At 42.2% G+C, this 13,613-nt stretch overlaps 1 protein-coding gene across 1 annotated transcript; it reads right to left on the bottom strand.

The window, feature by feature from the left end:
* Positions 1-1,339: 1,339 nt before the first annotated feature.
* LOC122124376 (chromobox protein homolog 3-like) lies at positions 1,340-1,811 on the bottom strand. The gene has a single exon (XM_042699115.1). The coding sequence runs from the start codon at positions 1,809-1,811 to the stop codon at positions 1,344-1,346; it is 468 nt and encodes a 155-aa protein (XP_042555049.1). The 3' UTR covers positions 1,340-1,343.
* Between the last annotated feature and the right edge of the window lie 11,802 nt (positions 1,812-13,613).

The raw sequence follows: 13,613 nt of genomic DNA, 5'->3' as shown, positions 1-13,613 counted from the left end.
GGAGGAAGCTGGGGCTGTTGCTGATTGGCTCACAGTTACAGGACACTGAAACTTAGGTCTCCTGTGATAATCTCATTGGGCCTACCATGGTGAGGCTAGATGGTGAGAATTGTTTCCTGTTCCCATGAATAACAAATGTAACCATCAGGGAGGGGGGCACTGATGGGAGAGGCTTTGCATGCGTGTGGATGCGTCTCAATTTCGTTGTGAATTTAAATCTGCTTAAAAAAAAATTCTTAGGTAAGTGCTGGTGGCTCACACCTGTAATCCTAGCTACTCAGGAGGCTGAGATCTGAGGATGGACGTCTGAAGCCAGCCCAGGCAGGATAACTCATTAAGACTCTTACCTCCAATTAATCACAGAAAAAGCCAGAAGTGATGCTGTAGCTCAAGTGCTAGAGTGCTAGCCTTAAGCAAAAAGAGCTTGGGGACAATGCCCATGCCCAGAGTTCAAGGCCCAGGAATGGTGAAAAAAAATAAGTTCTTAAAACAACAAAAATAATAACAGTGCCTCCAAAGACATCTTGGTTTCATAAAAGCTGGCCTTTGCAAGGCCTACTGCAGGGTCCTTTCTTCTCCTGCTCCTGGCCTCCCTGATTTGCTTGCCTCATGCAGGCACCGCCTCCAGACTTTTTGCTTGGCTCTTTGCTCTTATTCCTATGAAATTTTCCCTGGTATATGCTTGGATCTCTTCCTCGCCCCATTTCATTTTTGCTGGCAAGTGGCTTTCCAAGTGAGGCTCTACCCAGCCATCATCTTTTATTTCACACTGTACACACACAGAGAGCCTATGCAGAATGTCTCCCCACTCCTTCCTCTTTTATTACACTATAGTATATATTTCATGAACTTCATTGTTTACCTTCTGTTGCTAGGAAAACAGAATATACCGTCTCAAACTATGCCAGTTTGGCATAGGATTATTCTGAGAAATTGTAGACAGACGTTCTGAAAACAGTAGATGCTTCCCTTTGGTGAGGGAAATTTACCTGCATAAAGGGTATTTACATGTCTATAATCCTAGCTACTCAGAAGGCTCGGATCTGAGGATTATGGTTCAAAGCCAGCCCCATGAGGAATGTCTGTGAGACTCATCTCCAATAAACTACTCAGAAAAAGCTCAAAGTGGCTCTGGGCTCAGGTGGTAATGTGCTAGCCTAGTGGCTCAGGGACAGCACTCATGTCTCCAGTTCAAGCCCCAGGATTGGCAGATAATAATAATAATAATAATAATAATAATAGGTTATTTACATCATTAATCTCCTAGAAGTTGTTTTTGTATATATGTATTTTTAATGAATATACATATATATATAATAATCAATGGAAACAATTACTGTGTTTCATCTTCCATTCCAATTTAGTCTCTGTTGATAAAAAGCAATTACAACTTGCGGGCATTTAACATTAGCCTCTTTTGCCAGCACCAACTCAGCGTCATCTAAATTTCTCCACTTCATGAGGAACATCAGTTCTCCACCAATATCTGTGACACCAATTATTTGTTCAGGCTCAAGACCCCTAGCAAAGCCATTTTTATCGTCACATTCACTGGCGGATGAACCAGTTTCTTCAGAGTTTATGAAGGCCGTGATTAAGTCAGCACAATGTAAATTTTCTTCCGGCTCCCAGGTATTCTCGGCATCTGAATACCCCTTCCATTTCAGGAGATACTCCACCCTGTGATAGTGCACACGTCGGCCCACTACCTTCTCCACTTCAAACTCTTCGGGCACTTCTTCTTCAGCTTTTCTAGACTTTCCATTCTGTTTCTTTCTTCCTTTCGGTATTGCAGATTTCTTGGGGGCCATTTTCTAATTGCGGATTTGAAGAGCGATTACTAACCACCGCAGAGACCCTGGGCCACCCTGGCCCGCGGAACCTCCGATGGGGATATGTGGTCACTTGCTTTGTACGGTTAAGTCCTCTCCTTGGGCAATTTTAACTCATGTTGAATTGCTGCAGGCAACGTTAGAATACCGTCTGCTCTTGGGTTCCATCTGGTGCCAGGGGCTCACACCTATTATCTTCTGGGGAGGCTGAGCTCTGGTGGCTCTCGATCTGAGGCAAGCCCGGGTGGAAAGGGTGAGGGGGTGGGCAGTGGGTGGGCGGCCTGGCTCAAGGGCCAAGCACCGCGCCAGCAAGCCCGGGGCGGGGACCAAACGCCGCGCACCAGCGGCTACAGAGTGATGGCAGACTTACAGAGCCCCCTGCGGTGTGCTAGGGCTCCGGCCGGCCGCAGGTCCCCCGTTCCTCTGACAGTCTACCCACCACGGGCCCCGACGCAGGCCCGCCGCCCGGCCGAGCTTCCGGGAGCTCCTGGCTTCCAGGGAGGGCTAACAGGGCAGCATCGTTACCGGGCACGTTGAAAGGCGGAGGCCTTGGGGGCGTCTTCCGGGGACCAACGGGCCACCGGGCCTCGGGACTGGGCGGCAGCGTGGCCAAGGCCGCTGGGCCGCGCCTGGTCCTCCGCAGTCCTGCCAGGGGGAGCCCTCCAGAGGCTTTAGAACGTGGCTCTTGAGCTCTGCTCGCAAAGACGCATCGGTGGCCTCTCTCCTCCACCTGCCCGCGTCTTCGAAGGCCCAACTGAAGATCCGAACCCTCGGATCAGAACGCGCTCTCCGCCGCGCGGGGATTTGCCAGCGCTGCCCGGGGCTGGCGGTTAGGATTCGGTCAGCTCCACAGATGGGGCGCCTCGAACCCACAAGTCCCTGAGTCCACACCCTTTGTACGACTACTGGGCTTTCACAAGGTGACTCAACCACCAAGGTGAAGGGCCTCGGGTCTTTAGCTGTGGACACCTAAGCACCACCCCAGCCTGTACTGTTCGTCTCTCTGCTCTTGTTATTAGAGCCCATAGGACATGATTCCATCTTCAGATAATAGAGGGAGAATACACTAGCCTAGCAGTGAAGACATGTAAACACTTGCTGCTTAGAATACACGCACACGGCCCTCAGCAACGGAAGATCTTGTACTGGTTACTCGTGAACTCTCTGGGTGTGTATGGTAAGACGATGCCATTGCCTTCACTATGTTTATTTTCCTTTTGGATCCAGTAGGGTTTTCCTTTCTTTCTCTCTCTTACCTCCTTTTTCTTCCTCTTCTTCCTCTCTCTGTCCTTGTCTCATTTTACTCCCTTCTCCCCCTCAGTCTGGTATTGGTATTTAAATCCAGGGCCTCATACATGCTAGGGAAATAATCTTCACTTACAGCTCCAGCCCCTGAATACAAAACATTATCGTGGACAAAGGAGTGGAGATTTAGATTCTTGCTGCCCAGAACTAATCACAAAGTGTAGACATGAATTAAACTAAATCCTTCATGCCTGCCCTGGTTTCACATTCCTTTGTCACTTGTTGTTGAGTTCAGGTGATGACTTTTGAATCTAGAATTTCCACTCACTCTTTACCAGTGTAAATTCTGGCACAATTGCAGACCACATTGATCTTATTTCAAAATGTCAAATTTTAATATTCAGAGCATTTGAGACTGTGCAAAGATCCTCTGGAACACCTAAGCAATCAAAGTCTTAATATTGGTCATATTCCTTCCCTCCTTCATAGACTGAACTGAATCCCAGAAATTCCAGTAAACTTATTTGCATTTTCATGTCAGTGAGGACAAAGGGAAAAGAAATTATTATCTGGAAGAATAAGCTCAGTGGAACACTAATCTTCCAGTTTATACATGCACAAGAAATTGCAATGTCTCTAACAAGATAAGTTAAATGTCACATAGGTCTGTGTCTCCTTGGTGGTCAGTCTTAATTACCAATACATATAAAACACCAAAAATCAGTGTTATAATAAATACAATCATAGATGACTATTGATCTTTGATTAAATATTATTTCTCTTATTTAATTTGGTTATGTTAGAAATAATTCTATGATATTTGACTCTTGAGTAATACATTTTTCTAAAGATTGCTTGTGTCTGCTTATACAGATAATTCATAGCACACAGTATCTAATCCTAAGGATAAATGTCTTCTTCATAAATATTCTTTATATATTCTGAATTTCCAAACTCAATCATAAACACAAAGATGAAACCTGGAAAACACAAGAGCATCGAGTAAACATGCTGTAAGCATGAAGTTTACATGTTGTAAACCACAGAGCTGGAAAGGATGCATGATGACATCACTAATGACATCAAAAATGACAGAACTAGAAGGGCTGTATAATGATGTCACAGTGAGTCTGAGGTTACCTAAGCCTAGATCATTTCCCTAAACATTCCAGAAATTTAGATCAGGCCTGGAAAGTTAGATCAGTGAAAAGGCTGTGGAAGGGAAATCCTAGAATTTTATCAATTCACCTAAAGAAAATAGATATTTAAAAATAATGATGGACTTAGTAAAAGTTACATTGTCTGCAATCTACTGTACAGAAATTGGGGCTTGAGATGCAAACTTAATCTTTAAGCATTTTTTTGAAAGATGAATATGTATACATCTGAAGATTAAGTTCTAGAACTATAAAATTTTTACTCAGCATACTAGCTTCTAGAGCGTAGTTGACACTGGGCTAAGATCTTTGCATATATTAGCTCACTGAATTATTCCAGATGCTTCTACACACTGCTCCATGTCAAGGGAGGCTAATAGGTATGAGTCACATGACTGGCCACTCTGTCCTCCCTCTTCTGTTGGGTCTGGCCACTGGGGAGGTTGGTAGGGAGTGATATCAAGATATGCAGTCCCAACTATATGCCATTTTGTCAGGGGACATCTTACACTTCCATTGAAGGTCTTGGCTCCTACCAGGTAACTCTCCATATTTCCAGCAACTCAGGGGCCCAGGACCCATTCTACTCCAGCAACCCTTCAGGCAAGGGGTGAAGAGAAGTTTCCTGGTAGTGCCAGTCTCAAAGTAGCATGCTCCTACTCCTTGTTGATTTCCATAAAGCTTGTAGATAGGTTTGCAAATTGCAGACACTCACTTGGAATGCACCCTTTATTTTCTGCTAGGCCACTCACTGACACACATAGGGAAACCACTTTCTCAGTGGGAATTTATCTCTCATCTCAATGGTTCTTTTTTTTTTTTTTGCTGGTTGTGGGGCCTGAACTCTGGGCCTGGGTGCTGTCCCTCAGCTCTTCAGCTCAAGACTAGTGCTCTACCACTTGATCCATAGCACCACTTCTGGCTTTTTTCTGCTTATGTGGTGCTAAGAAATTGAACCAAGGGCCTCATGCATGCAAGGCAAGCACTCTACCACTGAGCCACCTTCCCAGCTCTCTAAATGGTTCTTAATACCTCTTTCTATTCTGCAAGTCTTATGTTGTTTATGGTTGCAATAAGAAATACATTCATTGTGTTTTTATTCAATCAACTATGAAATTCTTATATTCTGTTGAGCAAAACAGTTCTGTCTATCCTTTCAGAAACTGAAAGGCACCATAAAAGAAAACGGAGTAGGGAGAAAGCAATTACTAGTTCTTGTTAGAAGGCAGCGAGGATTCAGTTCCTCAGTGATAGAGACCTTGGCCCTGTGGAGAATCTGTGTCCTCTCTTCTTGTGATGGCTAGTTCTCTAATTAGAGATAGGATCAGACTGAGTGCACAGTGCTTACCGGATGGGAGGATTTCTGTCCATAAGCTCATCTAGTCCGGGGCTTTAAAGCTTTGTTTTGGAGGCACATTTGATCTGCAGAGAGCAGCAACATTTTCCCAGTATTTCCTGTGTGTTCAGCAACCCTGTAAGGTGACTGAGTATGCAACCTCTGGTAATAACAACAACAACAATAATAATAACAATAACGAGGGAGAGGCCCCATGTTCACCAAACACTTTTCAATTACCAGCCACTTTCCTTTGTCCTAAAACCAAATCATTGTTCATATTATTGTATGTATTGCTAACAACACCTCTCAATTATCTAAGGCTTTATAATCTATAATGTCCTCAATTCTATCTTTGCAAGAATATTTTTCTTTTTTCCAGGACCTGGGGGCTGTTCTGAGCCCTTTTGTGCTCAAGGATGGAACTTTCTTGCAAGAATCTGTACATGCACAAATGCAAGTAGATATAGCAGATATGTGCTTTTATTATGATTTTTCTTGTAGTTCTGGGGATTGACACAGTTTTAGAACAAAAGTAGCCACACTTACTTCACAATCCTTCTAGATGTGTTGCAGAAGAGTATGGCCAGCTAGCAAAAAGCATGACGAGATATATTGAATCCCACTGCATAAAAATTTAAACCATACCAACTATATCTAAATGTTGACATCAACTAATGGTGGAACGTGATGAGTGAGCTGGGTTACTGGAAGGAAGGCTTACAGAGAAGAGTGGTATTTCAGAATGGACTGTGATGGAGGGAGGAGGAACATAGAGAAGTGGAGGAGAAAAAGCTAAGTGGAGAAGTGTAAGACACAGACTACTAAGGAGCAGTTAAGGAGAGGTAGTGCTTACCTGGAGCTGATGAAAGGCTTTGAGGCACTAGTGAGACAGAAAACCAACTAGAGGGCTCAGAAGGTGGCTCAGTGGTAGAGCGCTTGCCTTGCATGCCTGAGGCCCTGGGTTCGATTCCTCAGCACCACATAAGGAAAAAGAAAAAAAAGCCAGAAGTGTCACTGTGGCTCAAGTGGTAGAGCGCTAGCCTTGAGCTGAAGAGCTGAGGGACAGTGCCCAGGCCCAGAGTTCAGGCCCCATGACCAGACCCCCAAAAAAAAACAAAAACAAAAAACTTGAGGGGAAGATTGTATTTTTTAAATGTCATCTGGGACAGAGGCAGGGAAGGGGTGACATCCAAAAAGAAATATACTCTACCTGACTTATATAACTGTAACCCTTCTCTTCATCAGCTTTATAATAACAATAAAAGCTTTCTTTTGAAAAACAGGTGAAGTGTCAGGTGTCAGGTATGATGACGACACATTTCTTGTCATTTCATTTATTTACTAAAATATTGTTTCAGATAATAATTAAAAGATTGGCTAACCCATTTGCTGGGTTATAAACTTGTTTGCATCATATTGAGAATTAGTAAGTGTTCCATTCCTGGGGCTTGAACTCAAGACCTGGATAATGTCCCTGAGCTTTTGTACTCAAGACTAGCATGCTGCTATGAGCCACAGCTACATTTATGTCTTTTTTTGATGGTTAATTGGATATAAAAGTCTCATGGACTTTCTAGCTTTGTCTGGCTTTGAACCACAATCCTCAGATCTCAGCCTCCTGAGTAACTAGAATTACAGGTGTGAGCTACCATTGCCAGACTTTCTTCATTTTCTTTTTAACTTTAAAAAAAAGCTGATCATGTTTACCACATGCTTCAAAGCTTTTTGCAAATGTTATTTTTAATATTTATCCTATCTAGTCCAGTTACTATATCAGCATATTATTTTAAATTTCAACCTGGTTGTTAATTTTTTGCTGCAATTATTAATGCCATAATGAACACACTTATATTATTTACTTCAAAGAATTGAGCTTTTCCAAAGGAAGCATGTCAAGGCTGAAGACATAAAATGACAAAGGATTGCATAGTAATGTTGTCTATGTCATTTATAGATGTTTGAGGGTCCATTAATAAGAGTATCAAGTGGCAGTCACTGCTGATGAGTGTGCATTCCACTGCTAAGTGGAATGCTGGCTGTTTCCTGTTTAGATCCTCTGTTTGTAGCTTTTTATCAATATCTGTGGTATCAATACTCCCATCATGGCCAATGGCAAGCTTCTGAAGTGATACAAGTAAACATGGACTTAGAAGGAAGGTTAACACTCAACTGTGCATGTGCACACATACACATGTGCACGTGTATACCCATCCTGGGGCTTGAACACAAGGTCTGGGCCTAAGTCTCATGGATTTTCTGCTCCTGCTGACTTTGAACTGCAATCCTCAGATCTCAGCCTCCTGAGTAGCTAGGATAATAGACATGAGCCACTGTCATCTGGCTTCACACCCAGCTTTTGAGATCTGAAAGAAGATGGTCCTGGGATACCATCTGTACCATGCTTTCTAAGAACCTTCAGTTTTCATATTGGTGAAGACAGAGCTTCAGATGGTGACAGAACAGTAGTTTCCAGAGCTGGCATCTCACTGCAATAGGAATGGCAACTCTGTGAGTGAGGAGATTGCTTCTGTAGATAGCAGCACTGCCAGTTGTAGCCTCCACTTTAGAATGTTCTCTCTCTGATCAAAGTGATTCTATTTAGGTAGAAATTTCCATAATTTAACAAGGTTCATACCTGAGCTCGAGGCCCAGAGTTCAAGCCCAAATACCCGTGCAACACTGCCCCCTCCCAATATCTGAACATGGTAGCATGTGCCTGTCATCCCAGCTATGAGGCATAAATAGGAGAATAGCAGTCCAGGGTAGCCTGGGCAAAAATGCAAGACACTACTCATAAAATAGGAAAAGCAAAATAGCTGGGATGTTACTCCTGTGGCCGAGTATCTGTGTATCAAACACAAGGCCCTGAGTTCAAGCTCCAGTACCACCAAAATAAATTGACAAAACTTATACCAAAATATTCATGGCATCCAAGTATTATTTATAATGTCTATGTTTTTATGTGGCAGTTAAAAAATAAATTTTAAGGTGGGTTGGACTCATCCCTATAATCCCAGAACTCATGAGGCAAAGGCAGGAAGATCATAAGTTCAAGGTGTGCCTGGGCTACACATAGAAAACTTGTTTCAAAGAACCCAAAAGAATTCATTTATTGGGGCTGGGAAGGTGGCTCAGTGGTAGAGTGCTTACCTTGCATGCATGAGGCCCTGGGTTTGAGTCCTCAGCACCACATAAGCAAAAAGAAAAAAGCCAGAAGCGGCACTGTGGCTCAAACAGTAGAGTGCTAGCCTTGCGCTGAAGAGCCGAGGGACAGAGCCCAGGCCCACGACTGGACCCCCCCCCAAAAAAAAAAAATTATTTACTTTGTTTTGATCAGTCACGGGGCTTGAACTCAGGGCCGGGATGCTGTACCTGAGCTCCTTTTGCTCAAGGCTAGCACTCTATCACTTTGAAGCACATCTCCATTTCCAGTTTGGACATGGTTAATAGGAGATAATAGTCTCACCCATTTTCCTGCCTGGGCTGGCTTTGAACTGAGATTCTCAGAGCTCAGCCTTCTGAGTTGCTAAAATTACAGGAGTGAGTCACCAGTGCCCAGGCCTTTTGTTTATTTTTAGTGTAGGATTTTGGGTTTCAAACTGAGAGACCTGGATAATGTCCCTGAGCTTTTGTGCTCAAAACTAGCATGCTGCTACTTGAGTACAACTACATTTATGTCTTTTTTGATGGTTAATTGGATATAAAAGTCTCGTGTGGTTTAGGGCTTTCTCTGAAGATCCCATTCTTTCTTAAAAGCTAGATTTTCCACAAGACATTCAATTGCTGTATAGTCCTTCCTCAGATTCCCAGGGAGAGAGAAGATTGCAGCCAGGTAAACTAGAATTGATTCCACACTCTGTACCCAGACAAACATACACAGACAATCTCAGGTTATTGTCTGTGTGGGATCTATTCCTCACGCCTACAAACTATTTACTCTTCCTCTAAAATTGTCTGCCTTTAACATGAGGAGCATATATAAGCTTCTAAATCTTGGGCTATTAAGTGCTCAATTTTCATTCTGGTGATGCCCTAATACACATAATAAATTTATATTCTTTTTCTCTAGTTAATCTGTCTGTTGTCAGTTTCTTTCAGCGGACTCAATTATTAAATCTTCAAAGGGAGAGGGGAGTTTCCCTAAACCCCTGATAATAGAAAACAGCTTCCATCAGCCTAAATCAGGAAGGGAGGAAACAATGTATAGAGAGACAAAAGTTTCTATGCTCAGCTAGTTTTTAACCTGGGGTCAAAAGCTTTGCTGTAAATGAGGCTTCCCTGATTTCACAGTGAAAACATCTGGAAAGATCATTGGAAACTGGATCTGGGAATATTATCTCCAATGCATGTATGATCTTGAATTTTAATTCACTATAGTCCCAGGGCACTCACCTGGGAGCTGAGATCTGGGCTCTAAGCCATAATAAGATTATCCAGCTTCCCCCATTCCTGTGCTGTCCATCAACTCTGCAGTTCATGAATCTACATAAAATAATCAGGTTACCCTCTGATGCAGCCATGACAATGGCAAAGGGCAGTGAAATAAAATAAGATTAGCACAAATTAATTCTTGTAGGAGTTAAAGTTAGAGAGCTTGTCAACCCAGGGCACTGTCACTCAGTATCAAGATTTATGTTTTATAAGCAAGCATGGGATTAAAGCCATGCTATAAGGCACATTCCAGGAGTCCCAGGATTTAAAGTTACCTACAGCATTAGTTGTAAGGATCACAGGCCGGCCTTGGGCCCAATGTAGTGCACAGGTACATGTGGCCTAGAGTTACAAATGTGTGTGTGTGTGTATCTTTATAGTATATTTAAGAAGGGTTGAAAAGGTGTGATATAAAACAAGGGCTCTTTACTTCTCTTGAAAAATAGATTTCTTTTTTTTTTTTCTTTTCTTTTTTTTTTTTTTTTTGGTCATGGGGCTTGAACTCTGGGCCTGGCACTGTCTCTGGGCTCTTCAGCTCAAGGCGAGTGCTCTACCTCTTGAGCCACAGCACCACTTCAGGTTGTCTGGTGGTTAATTGGAGATAAGAGTCTCACAGACTTTCCTGCCCAGGCTGACTTTGAACCGTGATCCTCAAATCTCAGCCTCCTGAGTAGCTAGGATTACAGGTGTGAGCCACTGGGTGCCTGGCTTAAAAATACATTTCTTGGGCTGAATGTCTGGCTCAAGTGATAGAGCCTCTGCCTAGCAAGTGCAAGTCCCTGAGTTCAAACTCAAGATGCCAAAAAGAAAAAAAAAGAACTAGGGTAAGACATGTACATGATTTAAAAACTAACTTAAAGTACATTTTCTGTTGAAGCAGGCAAGTTCAGGCGTGCAGCTGGGAAGTTAGTACTTATAGGCTGGCATGTCCTTTGGGAGCAGAGTCACTGCCCAGGGCTCAATGAAAATTTGTAATACACTGTCATGTAGTAGGAGGACTTAAAAAGTCTTGGTATCAATTGGAATAAGATTGCTAAGTTTGTCATTTTAAAGTCTTGTTAAAAGTGTGACCAATCCCGAGATTATAGAAAGCATCGTAAGAGACAGAAGCACAAGAGAAAGGGTATTGATCCATTTCTAGTTTTCAGTGTTTACAAATAACAAGATTCAAGGATGGAGAGGCATTGGGGCAGAGAGGAGGAAGACTTTCTTTAGAGCTGGGCACTCAGCCCAACTGCAGTTGAGTGGTTTTTACATCGCCTCTTTCCCTCATCTCACTTGGCCCATTTTCTCTCGTCACAGCTGGAAGGGTGACTTCAGTTTGTGACTTCTGCAACTAGATAATGCTTCAGGTGAGCTCATTTACTTTGCAGGGTACTTCTCTCAAGTGCATTTAATATTTGCACAACCTTCTGTAGAGTACCCCTGCTCAGCTTTATTGAAGGGAAGGAAGAAGATCCCTGCTTTATTTTGTCCATATGGTTCTTGTCAAAAGAGTGCCTTGAATGCCCAGGGCAGGCCAAATACCCAAGATGCAATTTGTTCCCCAGGCTGTTTTCGAGAGGGGCCACCTGCAAGGTCATAGATCCTGGAGTGCTGACCTGTGGAGCCCATCTGGACACAGATAGAACATCACCTCCAAAGGAGCAGAAGCAAGTATGGAGGTGTGTCTGCTTCCTCACATCATCACATCCTCACATCGAGTCTCCTGAAATCCATGTTTCCATCCTTGATATCTTCCCCACATAAAAGGGTAAGCCCTTGAACTTAACATTCAAAGCCACAGGCAGGCCTATTCCTGATTATTATGTTCTATATGTCATCGTGGTGGATAAACCACCCAAGCTTTGTGTCTAAGGCACTAAGAAAAATAAGTGTTTCTCAGATCATATTAGAATGTTTACTATTTCAAGAGTCAGAATTGAGCCATAAACAAGGCTAATTCCCATGAAGTGCATGCATGTCTTAGTCATTTCAAATTTAATAGGGCTGGGAATGTGGCTTGGTGGTAGAATGCTTACCTAGCATGCATGAAGCCCTGGGTTCAATTCTTCAGTAATATATAAACAGAAAAAAAAAATCAGAAGTTGCCCTGTGGTTCAAGTGGTAGAGTGCTAGCCTTGAGGAGACAGTACCCAGGCCCTGAGTTCGAGCCCCAGGACTGGCAAATAATAAATAAGTAAATAACTATAACAGACCTACAAGAGGAAGAGCAAGTCATTAGGTTAACTACATCCTGCCTCCTCCCATGGGAATCTTAGGTTCAGTTCAAGAGCTGCACTAGAAGAGGAATTTTAAATTATTACTTTTATTTCTCTTTTCCAAACATTAATAAAGTACTTACTGAAATGGAAGCTCACTGGAAAGCTGATCCACAGAATCATGAGATTTTCCCCCAAAGCTTGTCATGCAAAAGAGGAAGAAGGCCTTGCTAGTCTCTGTCCTGGAGTAGGGTCACACCCATTATTCCCTCTACAGAAATGGAAACACTATACAGAAATGGAAACACTAGCAGTATGAATATATGCACCAGGTTGTTTTCAGAGTTATTTTTAATTTCTTAAAACTTTTATTATGTATATATGTTACCAACATATAATATTATTTTTATTTCCAATATTTTATGCAACCAATAATTTTATACTACATATTTTCACTTAAGATTGTTTTTAAGACCTAAACACATTGTTACCTTTCTAACTAGGCCATCGAGTTAGTGATGATCTCCCATTGTATGGCCTCATCACAACTCATTGATTGATTCCTACATTATAAGGCATTATCTCTCTTAGCAAAGAACTAGAAATAAAAGGCATGTCTACTAACAAAACAAATTTTGAATAAATAAAAATAGGCATATGTGTGTGTGAATTACAAAAAAAATGAGACAAAGCTATTCATTTGGAAAATGTTCATGATAAATTGCTAAGCATATAGAATGATTTTGTTTTATGCTTAAAAGGTTTAAAAATTGGCCAGGTGCTGGTGGCTCATGTCTGTAAGCCCAGCTACTCTGGAGGCTGAGATCTGAGGATCACACATCAAAGCCAGCCTGGGCAGGAAAGTCTGTGAGAGTCTTATCTTCAATAAATCACCAAAAGCCAAAAGTGGAGTTGTGGCTCAAGTGATAGTGCACATAAGAAAAAATGTTCAAGGACAGCAACCAGGCTGTGCATGCATGCACATAAGCATGCACACACACACATCCAATGCACACACACACATAATTTAAAACTTAAGTATGCACATGTCTATCTACTAGATATGCACATGTGAAATGTTTTTAAACTTTGGAAAATATACTTGATAAGTTCATGAGGAGCCAATAAACAAAACGTTAACACTAATTTTTTCACTAGTGTAACTAAAGCTGGATGGGAAAAGAGGAGACTAAAAGTTTTTACTTTGTGTGTTTCAATATTGTTTGCTTTCACGTGTTGTGAGCTTTATAGTTGAAAATAGCAACAACCACAGAGGACTAAAGAAACCACAAAGTTTTGCTTCAGACTTTTCTTTCTAGATGATTAGTGTTAAAAAACGTCACCTTTTAAACATCCTACCCGTCTCCTCTCCCTCCAAAGTGTCCCTCAAAGTCTCAAGTTCTGAGCT

Source organism: Dipodomys spectabilis, unplaced genomic scaffold (assembly GCF_019054845.1).
Source record: "Dipodomys spectabilis isolate Male_0828 unplaced genomic scaffold, ASM1905484v1 ptg000234l, whole genome shotgun sequence".
Taxonomy (NCBI): domain Eukaryota; kingdom Metazoa; phylum Chordata; class Mammalia; order Rodentia; family Heteromyidae; genus Dipodomys; species Dipodomys spectabilis.
This window is presented reverse-complemented; position numbering and strand designations above follow the sequence as displayed.